Consider the following 27,894-nt stretch of genomic DNA (forward strand, 5'->3'; position numbering starts at 1 on the left):
TTCATGCACTGGAGGGGGGTCCCTCAGTCCGGCCTGTCCCCTCTCACAGTCCAGGAGCCCTCAGGCAAAAGGTGACCCAGCAATCAGGGGAAGGCAACGCTCCCATCACACCTCTGCTACTGCTACTGCCGGCAGCGCAAGGCTCAGCCGGCCCTGGTTACCTGAGCCTCAGGTGGCCCTGAGCGGCTGGGCAGCTGCCATCGGTGGCTTGCCTGTGCCTCAGGCCGGCCCTGGGTGGCTGGGCAGCCGCTATCCGAGGCTTGCCTGAGCCTCAGGCAGGCCCTGGGGGGCTGGGGGCTGAAGGGACTGGGCAACTCCGGAGGCAGGCGTGCAGCGCGGCCATGCTGCGTGCCTGATGCTCTGGTGGGGCTGAGGGGACTGGGCGCCGCCATCTTGTGGCTGTGGGTGCCGCCATCTTTGAGGGTGTGACAGTCAATTAGCATATTCCCTTCTTATTGGCTGTGGGTGCCGCCATCTTTGTGGGGGTGTGATGGTCAATTAACATATTCCCTCTTTATTAAGTAGGCTATTGCTTACCTTTTTTTAATGTCTGATTTGTTAATTGGCAAAAATCTCATTGTAATTAGCTTAACCTGACAAATTATTTTATTTAAACACATTCTATTTAAATGGATTCAATTTTTAAAGTAAATTTCCAGAATGTCAGTTAAATGCAGCCCTGTCCACATTCTTGCAAGGGAAAGTAAATGCTTTGAATCCAAAAGAGGACAGAAGGAAATATATATTTCTAAAACCTTTTCTTAAGACCTTGAATCTGTTTGTGTGTGTGCACATGTTTTGGAGTTGAAGGAGATGACTAGATGATTATTGGGTAAAATGACTATAAAGAATTCAGTTATACCTAATTTTTCTCTGAAGTCCAACAGCTATTGGCCATTCATTGGGACACAGACATAGCTTTATTACATTACATAGGTATGCTTTTTTAATTGAGATTATTATTATAATTTAACAGAACATTGATAATGTATTTCTTTCTTCTTCATAGGGTTACTCCCATTGTGTTGATGTTTATATAAAGCAGTGCCAGGAGGTAACATAACAGTACACTTTCTGGATTTCATTTTATTATATGCTAATTTGTGTTTTAAAAACCATTTAGAAATTATGTATTCACTATGTAAAATGCCTCTGCTATTTAGGGTGCTTACATGAGAAATGATATATTTGAAGATGCAGCAATACTCTGTCAACGGGTGAACAAACAAGTTGGAGATATCTTTAGTAATCCAGAAACAGTACTAGCTAAACTTATTCAAAACATATTTGAAATCAAACTACAGGTAATTTTATATAACGACTGTGTAGTTCTTAAAGCAATATCTGATTTTTTTCTGTGTTTTAAAAGTTTTTTTAAATATTAGTTTACTGTGTAATGACCATAGGAATAGAAATCTACTTATTCACTGAAGGGGGAAAGGAGTGATAGTGTTATGCTTTTTAAAACATGTTTTGTTGCCCTCGCTGGTTTGGCTCAGTGGATAAAGCATCGGCCTGCGACTGAGGGTTGCAGGTTCGATTCCTGTCAAGGGCATGTACCTCAGTTGCATGGTCCTGGGTTGGGGCGCACATGGGAGGCAACCAACTGATGTGTCTCTCTACATCGATGTTTCTCTCTCTCTGTCTCTTCCCCTCCCTTTCACTCTCTAAAAAATCCATGGAAAAGATCCTCGGGTGAGGATTAACAACAACAAAAACAGAAAAAAACAAAAACATGTTTTGTTGAAAAAATGTGCTAATCACTAAGTGTCATAAGAGCACATGTTTGGATTTTGTTTACCAGTATGTAGTAGTAGTAGTATCAATTGTAGTAACAGGTTATAGTATGGTAGCCTCAAATTTTTATTTTTATTGGGGCCTCACCTTGACCAGTAGATGGTATTTGTGAAATTGAATAAGAATTACAAATGCATTCTGTAGAATTTTTTATAATATGGTACTAACATGAAAAGGAAAAAACATAGGAATTTAATTTATAGCCTATACTCCCATAGCATTATATTTTAAGGCAACATTTCCTAAACTATGTTTACCACTGGATTAAGATACATTAAATATGTTTGTTTTTAAAACACAATTTAGAGCTTTTAAATACCCTTTAAAAGTACTAATAAGTATTTCCCTAGAAATGGGGGTGAAATATACAGCATTTCCCAGTTTTAGAGTAATGCCTATTAATGTCTCAAGGGACAGTAATGTTACCAAGACCACAGTTTGGTAAATGCTGCTTTAAGGAAATGCTTATATTGGTATAGACTCAGGTTTTGTTTGTTGTTTTTGTTGTTGTAAATGTACTTTATGAGTCAGGATAGGCCATTTTCAAGAAAAAAGATATTTTGGAATTCTTAATGCTTATTCCCATGACTGATGTAGATGGACTAGTAAATATAGCGGTAAAATTTTAAACCTATTTTTTTATTGGTATATTTTCTATACATTTCCTTTTCCATTGAATTGTAAGTCAGAAAAGTTTAAGAATGTGGAGTTAATTTCAGAAAAATACATCTTGAGTATGTAATTTAATATTTACTTAATTGACAAAACGTTGACTTTTTTTTTTTTAGAGTTTTGTGAAAGACCAGTTAGAAGAATGTAGGAAGTCTGATGCAGAGCAGTATCTCAAAAATCTCTATGACTTATATACAAGGTATATTTTTAATTATTATAAAATCATAACAGATCTTAGATTTTAATGTTTTTTTTGGAAAATGGGAAAGTATTCAAGTATTTTTGAATAATAGTTTGGCAGATAGCAATGTGTCTCTTAGCATTAAATACTTGGCTTAAGACTAGTATTGTACAGGAGTAGTATTCTTAGTACATTAAGGGTATTATGCTTTATATTAATGCATTCTAATGAAACATAAAGCTTTGTTCACATTGTTTAAACTAAGACTTGAGAATTCTGTTTTTAATTGTAAGCTAATTCACTGTTCTTTAATTTTTTTCTCCAAGAACTAGTATAATTATATTTATCTGCAGTTGAAATTTTAGAAATTGAGGAAGTGACCAGTTCTTTTTTTTTTTAAATCTTTATTGTTGAAAGTATTACATATGTCCCTTCATTTTTCCCATTGACCCCCTTCAGCCTGCTTCTGCTGGACAAATTCTTTTAAAAATGACAATTTCAGCCTTAAGTCTAATATGAGAATCTTTTTTTGTAAAGACAGTGTTAAACTTAGAAATATTATATCAGAAGTTTCATATGGAGTCTTTACCCAACCCTATTGCTATTCTTCAGTCATCATTTTGAGAGGAAAGTTTTGAAAAATGACCGCAATCCAAAAGTTCTTATAAATAACATTATTATGAGCCTGTTTTCAACAATGGGAAACAGAGAATTAGAGAAAAGTCCACATGGACAAAGACCAACGAGAATGAACAGAGAGTAGACCCGTTCAGTATTCTGGCTTGTGTACCACGTCATGAATGGCATTAGAGCATACTTGAAGACTTTCTGCCACTTGTTGCCATTTCTAGACTGGTTGGTTGCCTCAGTTTCCTCTCCTAAGCTATCACTAGCAGTTTATGGCAGTTTCAAAACCATATTGTTCAAAATATTCATTCTATTTTATATATAATCCTATATAAGCTGCTTTCTGCATCCTAATAAGTACATTCCCATGCTTTAAGAAATGGTGGTTTAACATAAGCTATTAAATTCACATTGTAAAAATATATATTCTTTAATATTGTTATTACACCTAAAATATATATTAATCTTTTTTCCCCTCTTCCATGAAAAGAACCACAAATCTTTCCAGCAAGTTGATGGAGTTTAACTTAGGTACTGATAAACAGACTTTCTTGTCTAAGCTTATCAAATCCATTTTCATTTCCTATTTGGAGAACTATATTGAGGTGGAGACTGGATATTTGAAAAGCAGAAGTGCTATGATCCTACAGCGCTATTATGATTCAAAAAACCATCAAAAGAGATCCATTGGCACAGGAGGGTGAGTGTTTATGATTAATAAGACTAAAGATATTAAGAACTTTATTATATTTGGACAAAATTGTCAAATATTGAGTCATCAGAATTTTCTATAAAGAGCTCTTTTAATCCAATTTGTTTATAACATTGATCAAATCCTGTCCCTTGAACCACATGTTAAAAATGACCTAATATAATATGATTAAAATGTAAAACAGAATACCAGTACTATAAAGAGCTCTATAGATTCTTTTTTAGTTTCAAACTCAGTAAAGTATTTCAGGTTATTAACTAGGAAGCAATTATTTTTTTGTTAATTATTACAGGTGTGAAAAAAAACAGCCAATAGACAGTTCACAGTTTAGGTACCCTGAGCTTTTTAATGACTTGTACATAAAATTATTTAATTAATATCTTAAAACTTGTGATTATTCACATACCAGAAGATAGTGATTTGCTGAAAGAATTGGTGGCATCTCAGTAATCCAGATCTCAACTATCTAGAACCCAGTTGTCTAGGATGAAGCAGAATGACTTCTGTGCAGCCACATAACCAGGGTCCAGAGTCCACATACGTACACACTCAAGTCAGTATCTTATTTCCCAGTTTGTTGTATATTAAATAATGATCAGGGGAAGGTTATAATTAGGAATAAAAATTGACAGCTGAAAGGCAGGAGCAAGTAAAGGAAAAGAAAAACTAAAGAACAATCAAACATTTTTTAAGTAAATTAGTTCACAGTAGTCTAGAGCTACATATTCTAGGATTAAAAAAAAATCTAACCTAATGATACCACCATGTAATAAATGTTCAAAGTGACCCTTTAGTTGTTAAGGAAAGCTAAATTATGTTGAACATATCTTGTTTAATAATGAAGAAATGTTTATTGTGATTATTATAACCATTATATTTAAATCATTTAAAATATTTTAAAAACATATTTTAAAGTTTATTTTAAGCAGAACCATTTAGTTATCTGGAATACTAACTTATTTGGAGTAGCCCACTTCCTACAAAATAGAACAAGGAGTTTTTGGCTATTGAGTCAGAATTGTAGAGCTGAAAGAGTCTTTGGAGATCATAACTCTAAATCTCCTAATTTTTCAGGTGAAAGTCTTCTGTTTAGAGATTTAAGGCTCACTTCTCTTTTCAGAACTAATTATTGGAATTAGAACTTTTAGATCTGGCTATTGGTCCATTTTTTTATTGTTGTTGATGTATACTAACTTTGAGAGTACTTGAAATGAAAGTATATGTATAGTGTTTCTTTTTTAATTGGTTAATATGATGCTCTAGTATTCAAGATTTGAAGGAGAGAATTAGACAACGTACCAACTTGGGGCCAAGTATCGATACTCATGGGGAAACCTTTCTATCCCAAGAAGTGGTGGTTAATCTTTTACAAGAAACCAAACAAGCCTTTGAAAGATGTCATAGGGTAAGAGTAATTGTAAATTTATTTTATTTATACGTAGTTGTATATTTTAAGTTTTGCCTCATTTATACTAAGATATAAATCTGCTGTATGGTTAGGAAGAACTATTTTTTTGTAATAAAAATATATAGGATTTTTGTTTTAGAGAACAAAATTCCTTAAAAATTATTTAGAAGTACATTTGTAAAAATGTTATGGTATGACACACCTAGGTGGGTGATGAGTATATTTGGTACAGTAATATATTTAATTTTCTGAATACTTGAAATATGTTAAAATATTTCTAAATATAGTCCAACATATATCTCAGATCATCCAACATGTAGCTGTCAACATACAGGGTGGGGCAAAAGTAGGTTTATGGTTGTGAGTAAATGAAACAGTTTATTCTTGTGTTAATATTTATTTATTACTAGAGGCCCGGTGCACGAAATTCGTGCACAGGGGTGTGTGTCCCTCAGCCCAGTCTGCACCTTGGTAGGATCGGGCCTAAACAGGCTGTCGGACATCCCTCTCACAATCCAGGACTGCTGGCTCCCAACTGCTCACCTGCCTGCCTTCCTGATTGCTCCTAACTGCTTCTGTCTGCCAGCCTGATCACCCCCTAACCACTCCCCTGCCAGCCTGATTGATGCCTAACTGCTCCCCTGCCAGCCTGTTTGCCCCTAACTGCCCTCCCTTGTAGGCCTGGTCCCCCCCAACTGCCCTTCCCTGAAGGCCTGGTCGCCCCCAATTTCCCTCCTCTGCCAGCCTGGTTACCCCTAACTGCCCTCCCCTGCTGGTCTGAACGCCCCCAACTGCCCTCCCTTGCAGACCTGGTCCCTCCCAACTGCCCTCCCCTGCTGGCCATCTTGTGGCGGCCATTTTGTGTCCACATGGGGTCAGTCATCTTTGACCGCATGGGGGCAGCCATCTTGTGTGTTGGAGTGGCGGTCAATTTGCCTATTATTCTTTTATTAGATAGGAGGATTAGATAGGATAGAGGCCTGGTGCATGGGTGGGGGCTGGCTGGTTTGCCCTGAAGGGTGTCCCAGATCAGGGTGGGGGTTCCCTTGGGGCGTGGGATGGCCTGGGCGAGGGGCCTGTTGTGGTTTGCAGGCCGGCCACGCCCCCTGGCGACCCAAGCGGAGGCCCTGGTATCTGGGACTTATCTATCTTCTGTAATTGAAACTTTGTAGCCTTGAGCGGAGCCAAGCCTCCTGCTCGCTCCGTGGCTGCAACCATTTTTGTTGGGATTTATTTATCTTCTATAATTGAAACTTTGTAGCCTTAAGCAGAGGCCAAAGCAGGCCAGGGCAGGTGGAAAGCTTGGCTTCCTCCATTGCTGGGGGCAACCCAAGCCTCCTGCTCTCTCTAGCTCTGTGGCTGCTGCCATTTTTGTTGGGATTTATTTACCTTCTATAATTGAAACTTTGTAGCCTTGAGTGGAGTCTAGGGCCAGCCAGGGTGTGCGGGAAGCTTGGCTTCCTCCATTGCCAGGGAAACCCAAGCCTCCTGCTCTCTCCGTGGCCACAACCATCTTGGTTGGGTTAATTTGCATACTCACTCCTGATTGGCTGGTGGGCGTGGCTTGTGGGTATAGTGGAGTGATGGTTAATTTGCATATTACTCTTATTAGATAGGATTGTATTATTTTCCATACAAACAACTGTAAACCTACTTTTTCCGTACCCCATATTGTTTGAATCATAGCAACTCTAAATCACCACCTTCTGCCTGGAAAGTCACAAGATTAAAATTCAGTTCAATTCGGTGCAACCCAATCCAACAAATATTATTAAGCATTTACTTTGTGCCAGCTGCTGTGTTAGACATTGAGGATATAAATATTAGATATATTCATTACTTTTGAATAGTATGGAGAAAGAAAGTCGACATGTAAAGTATGTCTGCACTGCTGTGACCAAAGAGGAAGCAACCAGTTCTGCCTGGTTAAGGAATTGAGAAAAAGTATATCAGGAAAGGTTTCAAAAAGGAGACATTTGAGACCTGGATCTTCAAAGCTAAATACGTCATCTTTAGGAAGATGCTGCTAGCAGGCTGTTTCAGGCAGAGAGAATAACATATGTATAAAAACGTATACAAAGATCAATTATGCAGTATGAAATGCTTGAAATAAAAATGTACATGGGGAGAGTAATAAGAGAGGAGGTTGAAAAGATAGAGAAGAACTCTTTGTATACCATGCTTACAAATTTGGACTTGACCTTTTAAGTGATGATGGCAGCTTTAAAGGATATAAAAAAGGGCAGTGTAATAAGCAAGCAGGTTGATTTTTATTTCCTTTTTAAAAAATAACTTTGAGCCCTAGCTGGTTTTGCTCAGTGGATAGAGCGTTGGCCTGTGGACTGAAGGGTCCCCAGTTCGATTCCAGTCAAGGGCACGTACCTTGGTTGCAGGCTTCTCCTCAGCCTGGGCCCTGGTTGCAGGAGGCAACCAATCGATGTGTTTCTTTCACATCGATGTTTCTATCTGTCTTTCCCTCTCTCTTTCCCTCTCTCTGAAAATCAATGGAAAAATATCCTCAGGTGAGGATTAAAAAAAAACAACTTTGACATTCAATAAACTGCATATATTAAAACAATTGTGTACGTTTGATAAATTATGTGTACAGTTTAAAGCTATAACTGTAGTCAAAATAATGAAAAGATTCATTACATCAAAAAGTTCATTCTTGCCTTTTTATCCTCTCCTTTTTCCCTACCTCCACTTCTATCATCAGGCAACCCCTGATCTGTTATGTGTCACTACAGATTAGTTTTCTAAAGAGGGGACATTTGAAGACTAAGTCTTAAAAGCTAAAAAGGATGTCTTCAAGAAGTTGATTAATTTTCTAGAATTTTTTATAAATGGAATTATGTTTTTTATAAATGGAATTACATATGTTTCTGTCTTCTTTCACTCAGTATAATTATATTGAGATTCATCCATGTTTTGTGTATGTATTAGTATGTTCCTTTTCATTTCTGGGTAGTTTATTGCATGAATATACCCAATTTGTTTATTAATTTACCTATTGATGGAAATTTAGATTGGTTCCAGTGTTTGACTATTATGAATGAAGTTGCTACGAACATTCATGTATATGTCTTTATGTGGTCAATGCTTCCATTGCTCTTGGGTATATACTTAGTAACGATATGGTAGTAGTCATTAAGATATTGCCTGTTTTCCAAAGTTATTGTTTCATTTGACATTCCTACCAGCAGTGTGTGAGTGTTCCATTTTTTCCATATGATGTGATCTCCAGTATTTGTTATGATGAATCTTTTTAATATTAGACAATTTAGTAGGGCCTGTAGTCATAATTCATTATGGTTTTATTTTTGAATTTCGTAATAACTGATGATGTTGATATCTTTTCGTGTGTCTGTTTGCAATCCACATTGGGTGGGACAAAAATAGTTTTGCAGTTTATATGGAAAATAATAAATAATACAAGAATAAACTCTGTGTTCTCTGTACTCACAACTGTAAACCTACACTTGCTAAACACTGTATATATTCTTTGATGTATTTTTGTGCATTTGAAAAATTAGGTTGTCTGAATTTGAGAGGTAATTTTCTAACTTTTTAAGAGAGATTTTATTTTCTCAGCATAACTACTAATTCTTTTACTGAATAGTTACTCTGCACCAGCATCAATATCAAAATGAACATTTATTATTGTGGGTTTACTATGTGCTAAATATTATGTTAAAAGTACTTTATGGTACATGCATTTTCATATTTTATTCTCACCTCAAGACTAGGCTGTAAGTACGATTCATATTATTCCCACCTTGCAAATGAAGAAATTGAGGCTTTGTAGGGTTAAATAACATCTCAAGAGTTCACTCAACTAGGAAGTAATGAAGCTAGGATTTGAGCCTTTCATATTTTACAGCACATCAGTTTATTGATTTCCCCATCCCATCCCCCAATAAAATAAAGAGTGCTTTTTGTTTTGAGTATTGGTGGCTCAAACTTTTTTGACCATACCCCTCAATAAGAAATGCACTTTACATGGCAGCTCAGAATATGTGTATGTGTGCGTGTGTGTGCATGTGCGTGTGTGTATTTCATGAAACTATATTTGGTTTTACTGTGTACATTAAGAGGGATTTTATTATACTTTATTTTCTGTTGGTTCTCTCTCCCTTCTCTTCTCTCTTTCTTATCACAATCCACTAGTGGGATTGCAATCCAGGTCAGAAGAACATTATTGATCTAGTCTAAGCCAGGAGTGTTGTAGGCAAATATGGAGCATTTTATGTATGTGAGAGAGGCAGTGGAAGTGGGAAAGAAGAGGTGTAAGGTATTATTTTGATACCTGAGTACTGATTACATCTTATAAAAAGTTGATTGCTGAAAAAAAAAGTTGCCTTTTTTTAAAGGTAGACTTGAGGAGTGATGTATTTGGTTTTTGTTTTTAAAGCTCTCTGATCCTTCTGATTTACCAAGGAATGCCTTTAGAATTTTTACCATTCTTGTGGAATTTTTATGTATTGAGCATATTGATTATGCTTTGGATACAGGACTTGCTGGTAAGTATATTTGTGCTATAATTTGTATTAAATTCCTTAGATCCTGCTAGGTTAAATTATATGCATGTTTTACATATATTCAGCTCTATGTCGAATTTAGTTCACTGCAATGAATAATGCTTTTTGAGCTATAATGCAAGGATTTGTCAGATGCTAAAAGCTATACAAAGACACAATTCTCTCATATTGCTCACATCAAGCAGGACAGGGTAAAATTCCAGAAGTGAAATGACCAAAGTATGTTACAAATTCTTAAGAATTCTATACATGTAAAATCTTTTCCTAAAGGGTTTTTCTTTCACTAATTTACACTGCTCCTGGCATATATGACTATGCCAGTTTTTCTGCACATCATTGAATACTTTTATTGAAAACTTTAATAATTTAGTGGTTAAAATATGAATACATACCTTAATTTTCATGTCTTTCATGAATAGCAAGGATTAATATTTCCTACTTTTGTATTGATTTTACTTTTTTCTCTTGTAAATTTGTGTTGGAGCCTTTAATTTTCTTATCAGTGGGTGATTTTGTCTTTTGTGGGAAAATAAAGCACCTTTGATTTTCATTTTTAAAACTTTGAAAAAATCATCATCCTATAAAGAACTCTAGGTATTTTTATATGAATATTTTCTGTGAATATTTTTTCTCGTCCCTTATGCCTTTTATTAATTTTTTTCCCAAAGCTTTATTTACTCTTAGATAATACGGTATATTTTGGATTTTACTTTTTTTTTTTAATTGAATGTATTGCGGTGACATTGGTTAGTAAAATTATAAAGGTTTCAGGTACACAGTTCTATAGTACGTCATCTGTATACTAGAGGCCCGGTGCACGAAATTCGTGCACTTGCGGGAGGGTTGTCCCTTAGCCCAGCCTGCACCCTCTCCAATCTGAAATCCCTCGGGGGATGTCCGACTCACAATCCAGGACTGCTGGCTCCTAACCACTCACCTGCCAGCCTGATAGCCCCCTAACTGCTCCCCTGCCGGCCTGATTGACACCTAACTGCTCCCTGCCGGCATGATTGACACCTAACTGCTCCCCTGCAAGCCTGATCACCCCCAACTGCCCTCCCCAGCAGGCCTGATTGCCCCCAACTGTCCTCCCCTGCAGGCCTGGTCCTCCCCAACTGTCCTCCCCTGCTGGCCTGATCACTCCAACTGCCCTCCCTGCAGGCCTGGTCCCCCCCAACTGCCTTCCCCTGCTAGCCCGATCACCCCCAACTGCCCTCCCCTGCTGGCCATCTTGTGACAATGTGGGGGCGGCCATCGTGTGGTGGCCATCTTGTGACACGAGGGTGTGAGGGTCAATTTGCTTATTACCTCTTTATTATATACGATTGTATTATGTGTTCACTACCCCAAGTCAGTCTCTGTCCATCACCATTTATCTCCCCTATAACCTCTTGTATCCCTCTTCCTCCCCCCTCCCAACTTCTTCCCCTCTGGTAATCACCATACTACTGTTTGTATCTATGAACTATTTTTTTTTCTTTTTGCTTAAACCCTTCACCTTTTTCACCCAGCCCCCAACCCCCTTCCCCTCTGGCAGCTGTCAGTCTGTTCCCTAGAAACATAAGTATCTAGGGTTAGAGGGACCTTAGAGTTTATCTATTACTATTACTCTTTTATAAAAAAAAAAAAGGGAATTGAAATTTGGAACAGTAAGCTGTCTTCTTGGGGTCCAGAATGTGGAGTGGTCTGAATACTATGCTGAAAATTAAAAATTTATTTTGGCCCTAGCTGGTTTGGCTCAGTGGATAGAGCATTGGCCTGAAAGGTCCCAGGTTCGATTCTGGTCAAGAGCACATGCCCAGGTTATGGGCCCAATCCCCAGTAGGGGGTGTGCAGGATGCAGCCGATAAATGATTCTCTCTCATCATTGCTGTTTCTCCCTTCCTCTCTGAAGTCAATAAAAATATATTTTAAAAAAGAATTTATTCTGTAAACAGTGAGGAGAATAAATATTTTTGAGGCAGTAGTGGAGAATATGGTGAGTGAAATGAGTAAGTTTTAATATGTTGCTATTGCATAAAAAATAAACAGATTTGAACCACGAAGCTAGTTTAAAATTTATTTTAACTGTTATCAGAGATAAAGAGACCTGGCTATAAGAAAAATGGTAGAAGTGTGTTCATGGCTCAAGTGGTTCATTGGGCACAAGAGAGTGGGAAAAGGAAGGAACAGGTGTAGTTTAAGATGATGCATTGATTGATTTTTTGGTTTATCTCAGCAAATAATGAAGATTGTAGATGGTGAAAATTTGGGCATAAAAACTTTGGATTGATTTTGTTATGGTTATTAACAAGTTTAACTTTTCTGTGAACAAAAATCATTGTTGATTTATTAAAACAGCAGTTACTTTTATTCATGTTGTATATACAAAAACCACATTCATTTTTCTTTTGCCAAGATGAACTTCTTAAAAGTATGATTCTAACATATACACACATGCCTTCCAACTTCAGGAATTCCTTCTTCAGATTCTCGGAATGCAAATCTCTACTTTTTGGATGTTGTGCATCAGGCCAATACTATTTTTCATCTTTTTGACAAGCAGTTTAATGACCACCTTATGCCACTAATAAGGTTAGTCAAATTTTCTTTGGTATTTCACTAAATATAATATTCTACAGTTTTTTAAAAATATTAAAAGTATACATGTTCATAGTAACATCAAACAGGACAGAAAGGTGTGAAACTAAAAGTAAAGGTCCTTTGCCGCCTTCTTTGCCTCCTATTTTCTCTTCTGTGGTATTCATTTTGATTTGTTTGAAAAGACTGAATCTCATATCATAAACCTATATCTGATGTGAAAGAAGGTCTCTAGCTTGTACCCACTTGTAATATAAAGACATACAACACAAATTTTATTAGAGTAATAGGATCGATTTTGATGAGTGGTTAAGTAAAGTTTGGTTTATATCTTCCTATCAACTTATGTGAATTTTTAAAGCACATGAGAATTAAATTAAATATTGTATATGTTAACATGCTTTATAAAACTATATGTGTACTATATTATTAAAGAGGAAAACTATTCATATAAAAGATAAAATTCCAGGCATTTTGCTGTAAACATTGATATGCCAAGAAATTAGTTGAGAAACAATCTCAAAGATAAAAATCACTTGTGATCTGTGAATCACACTTTGAAAGGAAATTTACTTATTCTCATAGCCGAGAATTCACATAACTACTAGGGAAGCATATTCCCTATTATTTTGGGTGTTTTTGATACTTAGGTAGCATTCAGAAGGCAAATATTACTGTCAAGTTTTTGGTTTTTTTAATATAAGAAAACTAAATATAACTGTTGGTCTCCAAATTTTAATTAGTATAATTTACTATGTTCTTAAGACTCTGGTGATAGTCTGTAACTTTTCTTACTATTATAACAGATAATTAATAAACAAGAAAATGAAATAATTCCAAAATTTTAAAATCACATTTTCATAATCTTAAGGGATGGCTTCTCAGAGCTGAAAGTAACAAATCTAAATCTTCCTTTTTTCTATTAACTTACTATTAACAATGAACTAGAGGCCCGGTGCATGAAATTTGTGCACTGGAGGGGGGTTCCCTCAGCCTGGCTTGCACCCTCTCACAGTCTAAGACCCCTCAGGGGATGTCCGCCTGCCAGCTTAGGCCTAAGCCGACAGTTGGAATGGGCCTAAGCAGACAGTTGGAAATCCCTCTCGCAGTCCGGGACCCCTTGCTCCTTACTACCCGCCTGCTCGCTGCTCCTTACCACTCGGCTCGCTACTCCTTAGCGCTGCCACGGAGGCAGGAGAGGCTCCTGCCACCGCCACTGTGCTCGCCAGCTGTGAGCCCTATCTTTCTGTGTAGTTGTCTGTGGGCCAACTGCTCTCTCCCTTCTCAGTTAGGGCAAGCAGCATGTGAGGGCAGAGTGCGCTGTAATCGAATGCAGAGGGCTGCCTGGAGCTGAGGGGAGTGGCCGGGCCCACGGGGTGAGAGGTGGACACAGAGGAGGCTATCTCACCCAGTTGTGGGGTGGGCTGGCTGGCCTTCATCTTTCTGACCCCACCCAGGGAGGGACTAAGCAGGGTGTCCACCTCTCCATTCTCCATCCTTCCATCTGTGACATCTATCACCCTTGCAAGGCCTCCCCCAAAGTGAGTTCAGCTCAATCCCTGAATGTAAAAGGGCACTGGGGAGCGGGGGCTCCACTCCAGTGCCCTCTGATTCCCAGCAACAGGACCTGGTCAACAGGACCTGATCTTAGGACGGTGGCCACAACTGCAGAACATAGATCTGTTTCAAGAAAAGTTGGGAATGCAGACTTTCGTGTGAGCCCCTATTCCAGGTGGCAGTTTATTCACATTGTGGCCAAGACACCTTCAAGAGTAACATAAGTGGGTAAAGTCAGGGCCATTTCCTCTTCCATTCTCTCTGAGGCGTGTGGACAGAACCAAGTCTCAGCTCTTTGCAGGACACTTCCGGGTTGTTGTTTTTTTTTTAGGCCTAAAGGACAGTAGTCTGTCTCTATTCTTGTTCTTGGGGATTTTTTCATCGTCGGATAAAAGGATACGGACATGGGGACAATCCTCTCGAGATACAGTATTCCAGTTGCACCCATATGACAACAACAGTGCCCCTCAGAGGGAGGGAGCCGACAGATGGGGAGCAGGGAATTCTGAAAACGAAAGTGATGACAGAGATGCCTTTCCTTCGCGTGTCTGACACACCTCCTCAGGTGGCTTGCAGGCTGGGCATCTGCTGGACCTTTACCACGTGATGTCCTGGCAGGCTGCCCTGGGCCCTGCTAGGTGGTGTGCAGGTCCAACTGGGCCCGGGGGGGAGTCGCCTCTCCCCCCCAACCCCCCGCCCCAGCCACTCCTAGTACAGCTCCTGTACATGGGCACTGTCTCGGGGGCCACACCGGGATGGCAGCGTAGATACCTTCTATCTGCCGCAGCAGTGCCCGGTCTGCATGCCTGTCCTTGCCTGGGCCTGGCCCCTGCCGCTTAGGCATATCTGGCGCAAGCCAGGACCTCCACAAAGTGACAGGGGAACTTGCCCCTCTACAGCTTCAGGAGCACTTCTGGATGTTCCGAAAGCCATAAACAGCCTCAAAGCATAGCCGAACCTCTCCATTTCTTTCAAGGGTGACCTCCTGGAAGTCTTTGTTCCTCAGCGTGAGGTAGGTGAGCGCCTCCATGTCCTTGTTGAAAAGCTCCTTGGCCATGTGCCTGAAGATGTGCGCCAGGTACCCGTCGGAGCTGGCACCCTCATGGAGCCTCACCTCCTCCTCCTTCATGTCTCCAGAGTGTCCACGGTGGCGTGTTCAAGGCAAGGTCACTTTGCTCCATTATCTGGACAATTTCACCTGAGGTTAACACACAGTCAGCTCCCTGGAAACTATGCAACGCTGTGGGAACATCTTCTCAAAGGGCCTCCAGTTTCTTGTCATAACACGGGGCCACAATGACGTGGAAAATCTTGTCTGGGTACAGGTTCTGCCGTCTGGCGAAGTAATCCTTCACCAGAGAGCCCATGATCTGCTGGGGAGACTTGGCTGTGCAGAGGTGGGGGGTGATGGGGTGACCCAGCACGTGCTCTGCGTATCGGACCCAGCCGGGGCAGGCAGAGGTCAGCATGGGTTGCCAGGGCTCTCCCTCACAGTGCTGGCAGTACCGACGCACAAATTCCTCCTGACTCTCCAGGATGCTGAAGTCCACAGCTACCTTCATGCCAAAGACAGTGCGCCCCAAGGCTTTTGAGGAAGCTTGTGCCTTCTGGATGCATCAGTGACACTGAGGCTGAATTTAGCAGCAAAATAAGGCAGAGCCTGAGGACACATGGACACTGCCAGCACCTTGTGCTGTGAGGTGTCACATTTCTTATTAAGGTTCAGAACACAGAAGAAGTCCTCGGTGTTCTGTTGAGAAACTTGGACTCCTTCCTCTGCGGTCACACAACTGTCACACGCCAGGCAGTCTCTCAGAAATACCTTGGTATCAGCCACCTTAAGGAATTCTCACTTCTCTCTGTTCTCCTCAGCCAGACTCCGGACATTGACTGCAGCATTCTTTTGGTCATCGGTTTTTATTTTTTTACTATATTCCGTCCGTGTGCAGTGCTCACACTTCATCTGGAGCAGGGCGGGTGGGGGCCCGGCTCAAGTGACCTGGAGGAAGCACGGGGAAAGCAGTCACCGCTGGCTGCCCCTGGTGCTGCTGGCGGTATCCTTCCTTCCTTGTGGAGTGTCTAGGGAGGGGAAGCGGCCGTAGTGCCTGAGGCCGAGTTCCAGGAGGCCGGCAGCACTGTGGGGATTGTGCTGGTGGTGCTGGTTCGTTGGTGCCTGGCCTGTCCTCTGGAGATTGAACCTGCAGGACTACTAAGGGAGCCAGTCCCCAGTTCTGCCCCGCCTCCACCACCGATGGATTGGAGTCTGAGGGCCAGAAGGAGGGACCAAGCAGTCTGCATTGCGCCTGCTGCTCACCAGTCGCTGCTACCACGGAGTCTTCAGAGCCCGAGGGACCCCGGTTAGCCATCCCCTGATCAATGGGTGCCTGCAGGCCAGGGGAGGGACCAAGTGGTCTGCCTTCCGCCCACTCACCAGTGGCTGCTGCCACAGATTCATCGGAGCCTGAGGGAACCCGGTTCCCCCGTTAGCCATCCCCTGATTAATGGGCCTACTGTTCGGTCGTCTGTCCGGTCATTTAGGTCCTGATGGCCCTTGGCTTTTTATATATTAGGATACTAAATACAGTTGACCCTTGAACAATGTGGGGGTTAGGGATGCCAACCCCCCTAACTTCTCGCAGTAAAAAATCTGTGTGTAAGTTTTGACTCCCCGAAAACTTTACTAATAGCCTACTGTTGACTGGAAGCCTTACTGATAAAATAAATAGTAGATTAACACACATTTTGTACATTATGTGTATTATATGCTGTATTCTTATATTACAGTAAGCTAGAGAAAAGAAAATGTTATTAAGAAATTATAAAGGCCTGGCTAGGCATGGCTCAGTGGATGAGCATCGACCTATGAACCAAAAGCTTGTTCAATTCGTGGTCAGGGCACAAGCCTGGTTGTGGGTTTGATCACCAGTGGGGGGCATGCAGGAGGCAGCCGATCAATGATTGATGTTTCTATCTCTCCCTATCCTTTCCTCTCTGAAATCAATAAAAATATATTATTTTTTTAGGCAAATAAGAGAAAATACATATACAGTATTTTAAGAGAAAATACATATACAGTATTGATTGAAAAAAAAAATCCATGTCTTAGTGCACCCACACAATTCAAACCCAGGTTGTTCAAAATCAACTATAATTACTTCACTACTTATGCAGTTTTTGGATTTGAGAGCATATTAAAACATGTATGTGTATAAATGTATATAACAATACACATATGAATATGAAAAGCTTAGAATTGTAAGGCTACTAATGTGATTTTTTTCCTTTAAACATTCAATAGCTCTTCTCCTAAGTTATCTGAATGCCTTCAGAAGAAAAAAGAAATAATTGAACAAATGGAGATGAAATTGGACACCGGCATTGATAGGCAAGTTGTTAGTTTTACTTTTTCTCTTACATTTCTAAAAATTATAAAAATACCATTATAGTAGTATAAAAATGGTTTTCAGAAAAGAAAAAAGTTTTATCTTAATTTTACCATCCTGCTATACCATTTGACTTTATTTTCACATGTTGCTTTTATCCTTCTTAGAATGTTATTTTTATTCCCTAAGTTTATTATTTCTGGAAGCCAGTATGTTTATATTCACTTTTAAACCAGATTCAGTTAAAAAAACTTTTTGTAACCCCCCACTCATTCTCTCTCACTCCTTCCCTCTTTCTCCAATGGTATATAACAGAGGATTTTATTTTCATTTAGAATTTTCAGGCTTATATCTGAAATGCTTTAAATAAATATACTACTAATTTTCTAAAGGTAACTTCCACTAAGTGAATGCAAATTCTACATTCAAAATATTTTTATAATGTTTATTGTAGTTAATTACCTATTCATATTATAGTATAGTGGGGTTTTTTTTTTTTCTTTTGAGATCATGGTGAGCATATATTTATTGGTGATTATAATAGCTACTACGTATCAAGCATTTGCTATGTGCCAGGCACAGTGAAAGAATCTTTGCCTGTATTATTTCATATATTAGGTAGGAAATATTTTTCTATTTTATAGATGAGGAAATGGAGGCTTAAATAAATTAAGTAATTTGCTCAAGATTACTCAGTTAATGTTGGTAGAGCTGGGACTCAAATTCTTAAGCTCATTGTACTAGGTCTGGGCATATCTTTCTTTTTAATGTAATTCTACTCCTCTCTTCTAGTCAGGAAAGCATGTTTGAATACAAGTTTAGTTACTGTGCTGTTATAAAGAAAACCTGGAATCCACTTTATTTTATTATAAAGTAAATAATTTTTACTTATTAGTACTAACAAACTTGCAACTCACTTCCCAGTTTTCTTCTAAGATCAAGAACTATCATAGAATATGTGGTAATAAGGGGAAAAATAAAATTGAAGAATAAAACGAAAAATAGGATGTTACAGAATTACTGAGACTGGTTTACTGAAGAATTAGAAGAATCCTAGAAACTGGTCTCTCCCTTTGTTTTTGGTCAGGACCACATGAGATTATACATACATAAAACTTCTTTTATTTTTATTTTTATTTTTTTATTTTTTAATATATTTTATCGATCTTTTACAGAGAGGAAGGGAGAGGGATAGAGAGTTAGAAACATCGATGACAGAGAAACATCGATCAGCTGCCTCCTGCACACCCCCTACTGGGGACGTGCCCGCAACCAAGGTACATGCCCTTGACCGGAATCGAACCTGGGACCTTTCAGTCTGCAGGCTGACGCTCTATCCACTGAGCCAAACCGGTTTCGGCTAAAACTTCTTTTAATAAAATTATAATATACACATTATGTACATGATAATCAGTACTTAAAGAACGTATGTTTTTATAATCTAAATCCCTCATACTAACTTGTTTCTTCTTGCTTTGCCTCAGACTACCTGAAAATCGTGTTTGAGAGGTGGGGAAGTTGAATAGTTAAGCCTTCAAAAGTATAGGAAGTACAAATTTCCTAGTTGTTTTCTTAATATATATTAGGTCATTTATTTTCATCTTTCCATGTAAGCCTCAGTCTCAGAGTATTTACATTAGTTGTCTAGTTGAAGGCAAAGTGGTCTGTGGTGGTCTTTTGAATGTGAACTTCACTTCTCCTTTACCCATGTATGGTGAGGCCAAGAGGTGAGCTCAGCATTCACCTGCATCCCTGCTGATATTTTCAGACCAATGTCTATCTACTGTTAGGCCCTTTGCCTTTGAAGCTCACATCATCTGCCCCCTCCCCCCCACCATTTTTGTTGTTAATCCTCACTTGAGGATATTTTTTCCATTGATTTTTAAAGTCGGTGGGAGGAAGCAGGGGAGAGAAAGAGAAAGAAACATTGATGTGAGAGAGACACATCAATTTGTTGCCTCCCCTACCCCGGCCAGGCCCAGGGATAGAACCTGCAACCCAGGTATGTGCCCTTGCCTTGAAATCAAACCCCCTACTCTTTGGCTGACACTCTAACCATTGAGCAACATCAGTCAGGGCTTCCCCCCACACCCTTTTTTTTGCTGTTAGCTCTCATATCAGTTTCCTAAATTTATTGAGGCTTGGGCATCTGATTCACAATTTTTCTTTAAATCTTAAGTCTTAGGTTATTTCCACTTCCATGTGTGTGACACAATCATTTTCTTTATCATCTCCACGTTAGCTACCCATTTTCATATCCTGTTCAACCTTGTTATCACTGGTAACAAAATCCTTGAAACTGAATAATACCACAGTGCTCACAACCTCCTCTTCTTCCAACCTGCTTTCTGATGTCAGCGGGAACTCTAGCCCTTAATATTGTCATCATTTGCTAATCTCTTCTTTTCCTAGCTTTACTTTATTCATTATTGTGGTTAGATTGCTTGATTCATCCTTGAATTACTCTCATAATTACCCTAAAATTCATTTTATTTAACCATAACTATCTTAAATATTCTAAACTCTGGATCAGTGCAGTCTTTTTTATTCTCATATCTAGGTGACTGATTACTATTGGAGAATATCACATAACTCAAACATTATTGAGGTTCTTATAAACCCATGCTAGATGTTCAGTATCACTTGTCCCCAACATCCTGCTTGTCTTTAGACTATGAAACTCATGTTCTTCTCACCTGTTCTTCCAAATTTAGCCATTCTTCTTAAGCCCTCTATCTTTCCCCTTTTCTAAGCATTATTTATATATACTTGTTGAGGAAGTATGTACAGGCTGCTAAGATTTTAAAGATTTAAATGAAGTATTGGGTGAATGAATCTTTACCCCATTTTGAGCAGGAAGCTAATAAAACCAAGAGTTTTTTGACATCAAGATTTTTTTTGAAATCCAGAGTCTACCAATAGTAAAATAGTTATTTGTTTTTTTAAATATATTTTTATTGACTTCATAGAGCAAGGGAGAGAGAAACATCAATGATGAGAGAGAATTACTGATGGGCTGCCTCCTGCATGCCCCCTACTGGGGACTGAGCCCCCAACCCAGGCATTTGCCCTACCTGGGAATCAAATCGTGACCTCCTGGTTCTTAGGTCGATGCTCAGCCACTGAGCCATGCTGGCCAGGCAGTAAAATAATTTTCTGGTGATACTAAATTAAGTAACTTTAATTTAGCATTGGCCAGGGTTCCTCAGTAGTCAGAGCATCAGCCTGCATACAGAAGAGTATTGGGTTCAATTCCCAGTCAAAAGTTTGTATCTGGGTTGCAGATTCATCCCCGCCTCTAGTCTATATATAAAAGCCTAAGAGACCAGGGGCCAGGCGTTCAATGCACAGGCATGGAAACATGGAACAGACTAATGAATCTCAGAATGGGGGGGAGGGCGGGAAGAGATTAACCAAAGACCTTATATGCATACTAGAGGCCAAAACCCGCAGTCCGACATCCCCCGAGGGGTCCCAGATTGCAAGAGGGTGTGGGCCAGGCCAAGGGACCCCACTGGTGCATGAATCCATGCACTGGGCCTCTAGTATATATATAAAAGAAAAGCAATGGAAAGGATATCCTCAAATTAGGAATAACAACAAAAAAAGGAAATGTTAATTTAACTTAGTATCTACACTAATAAAAGAGAAACATGCAAATTGACCATCACTCCACTAAGCCCACCAGCCAATCAGAGCGAGTATGCAAAATAACCCAACTAAGATGGCGGCTGCCATGGAGCTGGAGCGAGCAGGAGGCTTGGGTTGCCCCTGGTGATGGAGGAAGCCAAGCTTCCCGCCCGCCCTGGCCGGCCCTGGCCTCTGCTCAAGGCTACAAAGTTTCAATTATAGAAGATAAATAAATCCCAACAAATATGGCAGAGGCCACGGCGGAGCTGGAGCGAGCAGGAGGCTTGGGTTGTCTCGGCAATGGAGGAAGCCAAGCTTCCCGCCTGCCCTGACCTGCCCTGGCCTCCGCTCAAGGCTACAAAGTTTCAATTATAGAAGATAAATAAATCCCAGATACCTGCTTCTAGCCAGCCCTGGCCTATGCTTGGGTTGCTGGGGGGCGTGGCCAGCCTGCAAACCACCAAAGGCCCCTCACCCAGGCCGCCCCACGCCCCAAGGGAACCCCCACCCTGGGACACCCTTCAGGGCAAACCAGCCAGCCCCCACCTGTGCACCAGGCCTCTATCCTCCTATATAATAAAGAGATAATATGCAAATTGACTGTCACTCCAACAGACAAGGTGGCTGCCTCCATGTGGTCCCTCCCTGTGGTCAGAGATGGCCACCCCCATGTGGACACAAGATGGCCAGCAGGGGAGGGCAGTTGTGGGCGATCAGGCCAGCAGGGGAGAGCAGTTGGGAGGGACCAGGCCTGCAGGGGAGGGCAGTTAGGGGTGACAGGGCTGGCAGAGGAGGGCAGTTGGGGGCAACCAGGCCTGCAGGGGAAGACAGTTGGGGGGGACCAGGCCAGCAGGGGAGGGCAGTTAGGGGCAATTGGGCCACAGGGGAGGGTAGTTAAGGGCGACCAGGCTGGCAAGGGAGGGAAGTTAGGGGTGATTGGGCCAGCAGGGGAGGGCAGTTGGGGGCAATCAGGCCTGCAGGGGAGGACAGTTAGGGGCGACCAGGCTGGCAGGGGAGGGTAGTTAAGGGCGACCAGGCTGGCAAGGGAGGGAAGTTAGGGGTGACCAGGCCAGCAAGGGAGGTTAGTTACGGGCAAATGGGCCAGCAGGGGAGCAGTTAGGCGTTGATCAGGCTGGCAGGGGAGTGGTTAGGGGGTGATCAGGCTGGCAGGCAGGCGAGCGGTTGGGGGCCAGCAGTCGTGGATTGAGAGAGGGATGTTCGACTGCCCATTTAGGCCCGATCCCACTGTGGGATCGGGCCTAAATGGGCAGTCAGACATCCCTCTAGGTGTCCCAGATTGGAGAGGGTGCAGGCTGGGTTGAGGGACACACCCCTTCCCCCCCCCCCCCCGTGCACAAATTTTGTGCACTGGGCCTCTAGTATCTAATAAAAGAGCAATATGCAAATTGACTTTCACTCCAACACAAGATGGCTGCCCCCACGTGGACACAAGATGGCCGCCCCCATGTGGACACAAGATGGCTGCCACAAGATGGCCAGCAGGGGAGGGCAGTTGGGAGGGACCAGGACTGCAAGGGAGGGCAGTTGGGGGGCGATCAAGCCTGCAGGGGAGGGCAGTTAGGGGTGACCAGGCCAGCAGAGGAGGGAAGTTGGGGGCAACTGGCCCTCAGGGAAGGGCAGTTGGGGGGACCCAAGGCCTCCAGGGGAGAGCAGTTGGGGGGGACCAGGCCTGCAGGAGAGGGAAGTTGGGGGTGACCAGGCTTGCAGGGTAGGGCAGTTGGGGGGGACAAGACCTGCAGGAAAGGGCAGTTGGGAGGGACCAGGCCTGCAGGGGAGGGCTGTTAGGGGTGACCAGGCCTGCAGGGGAGGGCAGTTGGGGGGTTGACCAGACCAGGAGGGGAGGGCAGTTAGGGGTGACCAGGTCGGCAGGGGAGGGCAGTTGAGGGGGACCAGGCCGGCAGGGGAGGGCAGTTAGGGGTGACCAGGCTGGCAGGGGAGGGCAGTTAGGGGCACTCGGGCTGGCAGGGGAGCAGTTAGGCGTCAATCAGGCTGGCAGGGGAGTGGTTAGGGAGTGGTCAGGCTGGCAGGCAGAAGCGGTTAGGGGCAGTCAGGAAGGCAGGCAGGCAAGAAGTTGGGAGCCAGCAGTCCTGGATTGTGAGAGGGATGTGTGACTTCCCGGATCGGGCCTAAACGGGCAGTCGGACAACCCTCAAAGGGTCCCAGATTGGAGATGGTGCAGGCTGGGCTGAGGGACACCCCCCCCCCCATGCCCAAATTTCGTGCACCGGGCCTCTAATAAAAAGTTAAACAGATCAAATACATGCTGTTCTCAATTCTCTAGGACATTAAATTGTATGATTGGACAAATGAAGCATATTTTGGCTGCAGAACAAAAGAAAACAGATTTTAAGCCAGAAGATGAAAACAATGTTTTGATTCAGTATACTAATGTGAGTAAAATTATTTGATATGCTAGTAAGACTATCTGCTTTCTTAATACTTGTGTTAACATTTTCATTGGTGTATCTAACTATATTCTGTAGTCTGTTGCTTTCTTTTTATACTTAGAGATTAATGAGAAACTATATGTATTTTCTCCTTAGCTAACAGGATACACATTTCTATGTAATAACTGTAGAAAAATTTTACAGGCCTGTGTTAAAGTCTGTGCTTATGTAAGAAAACAAGTAGAGAAGATTAAAAATTCCATGGATGGGAAGAATGTGGATACAGTTTTGATGGAATTTGGAGTACGTTTTCATCGACTTATTTATGAGCATCTTCAACAATATTCCTATAGTTGTATGGGTGGCATGTTAGCAATTTGTGATGTAGCTGAATATAGGAAGTGTGCCAAAGACTTTAAGGTATGTATTCACAAATATCAAACTTGTAAATTGGCTCATGAACATCTGTCAGACCATTAAAAATCTGTACTGACTTATCATTTATGTAAAGCTAATAACTTTTGTTGATACTATAATGACATATAACATTTCCTAACAAAAAAAGTACTCTATATTTCCAATATTAACACATTTTTGCTTCATGCTTTATTTTAGACAAAGTCATATTTCTATTCCACAGTCCAAATGACCTTATTGACTTCCATTACTAATGCTGTATATGTCACACATCAGCAAAATATGTTCCTTCTTCATGTACTTCTCTCTGAAGTCACTTTTTCTTAAGATTTAAATTAAGAAAAGTGCTAAATAATGATAATTAGTTGTAGTCCACAAAAGTTTAAATGATTGTTACTATTGAAGAAAGTTGACAAAATATGTATCTTTTCAGAAAGATTATAGCCAAGTTTATGTAATGACTGAAATATTTGAGTTTTAACACTTCAGGAGCTTTTAAAAATTCTAATATATTAAACTGTCCCACATTAGTAAGTTCTGACTAAGAGTTATACATGAGAAAAATTTACAGAATAATTGTAAAACTAGAAATTATTTTAATGTTTTTTTCTTATCTCAATTTAGATCCCACTGGTGTTACAGCTTTTTGATACTCTGCATGCACTTTGCAATCTCCTGGTAGTTGCCCCAGATAATTTGAAGCAAGTCTGCTCAGGCGAACAACTTGCTAATCTGGACAAGAACATTCTTCACTCCTTCGTACAACTTCGTGCCGACTATAGATCTGCCCGCCTTGCTCGACATTTCAGCTGAGGTTGAATTTATAAGGGAAACGTGTTGTACTTCAGCAGACCTTGGTTGATAGAAAGAAAGCACAGGAGATTTCTTATGACGTAGCCAACACTTTATGGAAAAGTTACTGTTTGGAAAAACAGCAGCCATACTTACCCTGGAGGTTTTTTTTTTTTTTTTTTTTTTTTTAATTTGGACTACTAGCCATATCTTATTTTTTCCCCTTAAGTTGATTTTTAGTACTGTTCTTGAACATACAAGTTTCACATTCTGTGAAACTACATGTCACGGTTTTCATCCTGGAAAATCTTAGTGTCAGAAGGCAAATGAGATGTTACCAGTGGTCCAGTTCATGTTCTTTAACATATTCCACTGGGAAATTTCACCATCCTATTTTATCAATTTTAATGACCTTTTCCACACTGGTGGTTATTAATAAAGTTATTTTAGGTATTCCTAGAGAACTTTTTGCCTCAAAAGGTTAGCAGTTGAGCATAATTTCTGTAATTGATTGATTGGATTTTTCTGAGGTACAACCGTAATGCTATTTGAAGGAATAAGTTTTACACTAAACTAAAACGATGAGATGTTTTATGTAGATATTAGGTATGGATCAGAATATATCTGCCTCCTGGGTGAAAAAAACACACCACAACTTAAAGTTTACTATTTCTTATTTGGTAGACAGATTTTAAGTCATTGCTAGTAAGAAATTAATAAAACTACCTTATTTTATATTTCACTTAAGATAAGGTGGAGGACCTTAACATAAAGGACCATATTTATTCATCATTTTAATATAAGGGAAGTAAAAAAGAGGTATAATCTAAATGGTGTATATGAGAAATATTGACAATGTTTAGCAACAATGCAATTCTTTAATATTTTGATGTAAATGCTAAACTGGAAAAAGATAGGATGGCTAAATATGCAGATAGTCTTCTATTTTAAGAGGAATTGGGAATTGATAGATAACATATATCCTAAGTCTGGAGATGAGCTTTGCAAAAGCTAGTTGCTTTTCAATTCAATAGCTTCTGTTATTATCTTTTTCAAGGCGTTTCTGAACCAATTCCTAGTGAATGTAGTTAATTGAATTGGCTTAATATGGTGACTTAATAAATCACTTACAAAATTTTAAACATCCAGTGGAAATTTAGGAAGGCCATTACTTTATAAACTTGCTCTCTGAGAATGCATTCTTAACCTCGTGTAATTTCAGCTTCCATTGTATTATTCATAGTTTTATAGGAACAGATAAACTTTAATGTTCAACTCATTCTTGGTATTTTTTCTCTAAGTAGGCTTTTTGGCCTAATTTTGGAAAACTTCTTTTCTTATAAGAATGTTTCTGAATGGTCATCCACTTTACCTAAACTTTCAGGTCTAGAGCTAGCTACTGTTTAAGTTACTGTTGACTGAATTTCCTTCTTTTTCTGTTTAGCCCAGTGTTATCAAGGTAAACAAGAGAAATGAAGTATGCCATTTTTTATTAAGGCATTTAAGAAAATTGTGGCAGCTTTAGAAGGCTGTCTAGTTTTCTGTTCTTTAGCCAAGGGAGAGCCAGAATAGGTTTTGGATACTAGAGAAAGTTATATGCTTGTACTATTGCCATTTTTAGAAAGCTCTGATGTGAATTCAAATTATACCTCTGTTACTTAAAGCCAACAATTTTAAAGCAGTAGCTTTACTGGCCATTTGAACTCTTTGTATACAGTGTCAATTTGTAAAAAATGGGGAGGGGGGACTTCAAATAAAACATGAGAGAACATTTTAAGACTTCCAAATCAGAGAAGTGCTTCAAATTATTTTGTTTGGATTAATTTTTTAAATGTACAGCATATACTTGTTGCATAGATATTTTGTTTATTATTTCCATGCTTGAGTTCTCTGCAGTATTTTCCTTTATGTCCATTGACAGGGCAGTGACAAAACTCATAAGTGAATACTTAACTTAGAAGTGTTAACATTAATGCTCAATAAACAAATTCCCTGCAATTGTTTTTTTTTTTTATTTCACATTTAAGAACTCATACTGAATTTCATAAATTTTTTTATTTAAATTTTTAAGATGTTCCTTAGTTTTCATAGCATAGGTCTTCTCACTTTCTTTTTTAATAGAGAAATACTTCACTATATAATCAAGATTAGAAATTTCACCTGAACAGATTATCTAAGAAAAAGATTTTTTTGTTGTATAAAGCAATGTGCATTCTTCATATTCCAATTTTTAAAGTATTTTTTATATTCACAGCCACTATAAAATTTTGCCCAAAATTTATGCTCAGAAGAGATGAGTAAAATGTACATGGTACATAGCAATAATGGAACTTTGTATATTAGTAACTTTAGCCAACATTTGAATAAGGATAATCTTTGCAATTTTCTGCAGTTTCACATGAATTAACAGGCAGTATTTAGGTAATATTTTGAAGTTGAAAATATACTCTAAAACATTGAAAATTAATTAGTTTTCTAAAACTTGGGTATATTATATTTGTAAAAAATGGTACAGAAAGTGAAATACAGAACACAAGTTTTAAGAAGGAAGTCTAGCCCAGTCCAGTGTGACTTAGTTGTTTGAGCGCTGTCCCATATATCAAGAGGTCAATGTTTTATTCCCCGTTAGGGCACATGCCCAGATTGCCTGCTTGATCCCCAGTATGGGGTGTGCAGGAGGCAGTCAATTGATGTTTTTCTTTTTCTCTCCCTTCCCTCTCCTAAATCAATAAAAACCTATTTAAACACTAACTGGTTTGGCTCAGTGGATAGAGCATCGGCCTGTGGACTGAAGGGTCCCAGGTTCGATTCCGATCAAGTGCACATGCCCAGGTTGCAGGCTCATTCCCCAGTAGGGGGCGTGCAGGAGGTAGCTGATCAATGATTCTCTCTCACCACTGATGTTCCTATCTCTTCCCCTCTCCCTTCCTCTCTGAAATCAATAAAAATATATTTAAAAATATATATATTTAGAAATATATATATTCAAAAAAATAAAAGAACAGACTTTCACCAAAAAGAAAAGCTGCTAAGTATCTTAATTTATGATATATTTTAAGCCATTTTCCTTTCTTTTAAATATTTTATTATCTGGTTTTTAGTGAAATAATTTAATTATCAGCCAGTAGATTGATTCAAAGTGGAGAATGTACTGCTCCCTTAAAATGCCTTTTTCTTACCTGTGATGAATAT

At 39.9% G+C, this 27,894-nt stretch overlaps 1 protein-coding gene and 1 pseudogene across 3 annotated transcripts in view; one reads left to right on the forward strand and one right to left on the reverse strand.

Annotated features, from left to right (window-relative positions):
- EXOC5 (exocyst complex component 5) overlaps positions 1-26,698 on the forward strand; it is a 46,415-nt gene extending 19,717 nt beyond the window's left edge. Inside the window, exons 8-18 of one of the 2 annotated variants that reach the window (XM_080641884.1) lie at positions 1,010-1,054; positions 1,164-1,304; positions 2,586-2,668; positions 3,768-3,977; positions 5,253-5,394; positions 9,809-9,917; positions 12,389-12,509; positions 17,371-17,457; positions 23,388-23,496; positions 23,698-23,913; positions 24,535-26,698. In XM_080641884.1, coding sequence (XP_080498010.1) covers positions 1,010-1,054; positions 1,164-1,304; positions 2,586-2,668; positions 3,768-3,977; positions 5,253-5,394; positions 9,809-9,917; positions 12,389-12,509; positions 17,371-17,457; positions 23,388-23,496; positions 23,698-23,913; positions 24,535-24,723 — 1,452 coding nt within the window. In that variant the 3' untranslated portion in view covers positions 24,724-26,698. The remainder of the gene's footprint in view (positions 1-1,009; positions 1,055-1,163; positions 1,305-2,585; positions 2,669-3,767; positions 3,978-5,252; positions 5,395-9,808; positions 9,918-12,388; positions 12,510-17,370; positions 17,458-23,387; positions 23,497-23,697; positions 23,914-24,534) is intronic. The other variant, XM_080641885.1, reaches the window with a different exon arrangement.
- On the reverse strand, positions 14,781-16,035 carry LOC308243807 (nuclear prelamin A recognition factor-like; annotated as a pseudogene). Its single transcript has 2 exons — positions 15,926-16,035; positions 14,781-15,783 (listed from the first exon to the last, which is right to left on the reverse strand). The product of its transcript is annotated as a nuclear prelamin A recognition factor-like (transcript).
- Positions 26,699-27,894: the final 1,196 nt, after the last annotated feature.

This window comes from Plecotus auritus (genome assembly GCF_963455305.1).
Source record: "Plecotus auritus genome assembly, chromosome: 1".
NCBI lineage: Eukaryota > Metazoa > Chordata > Mammalia > Chiroptera > Vespertilionidae > Plecotus > Plecotus auritus.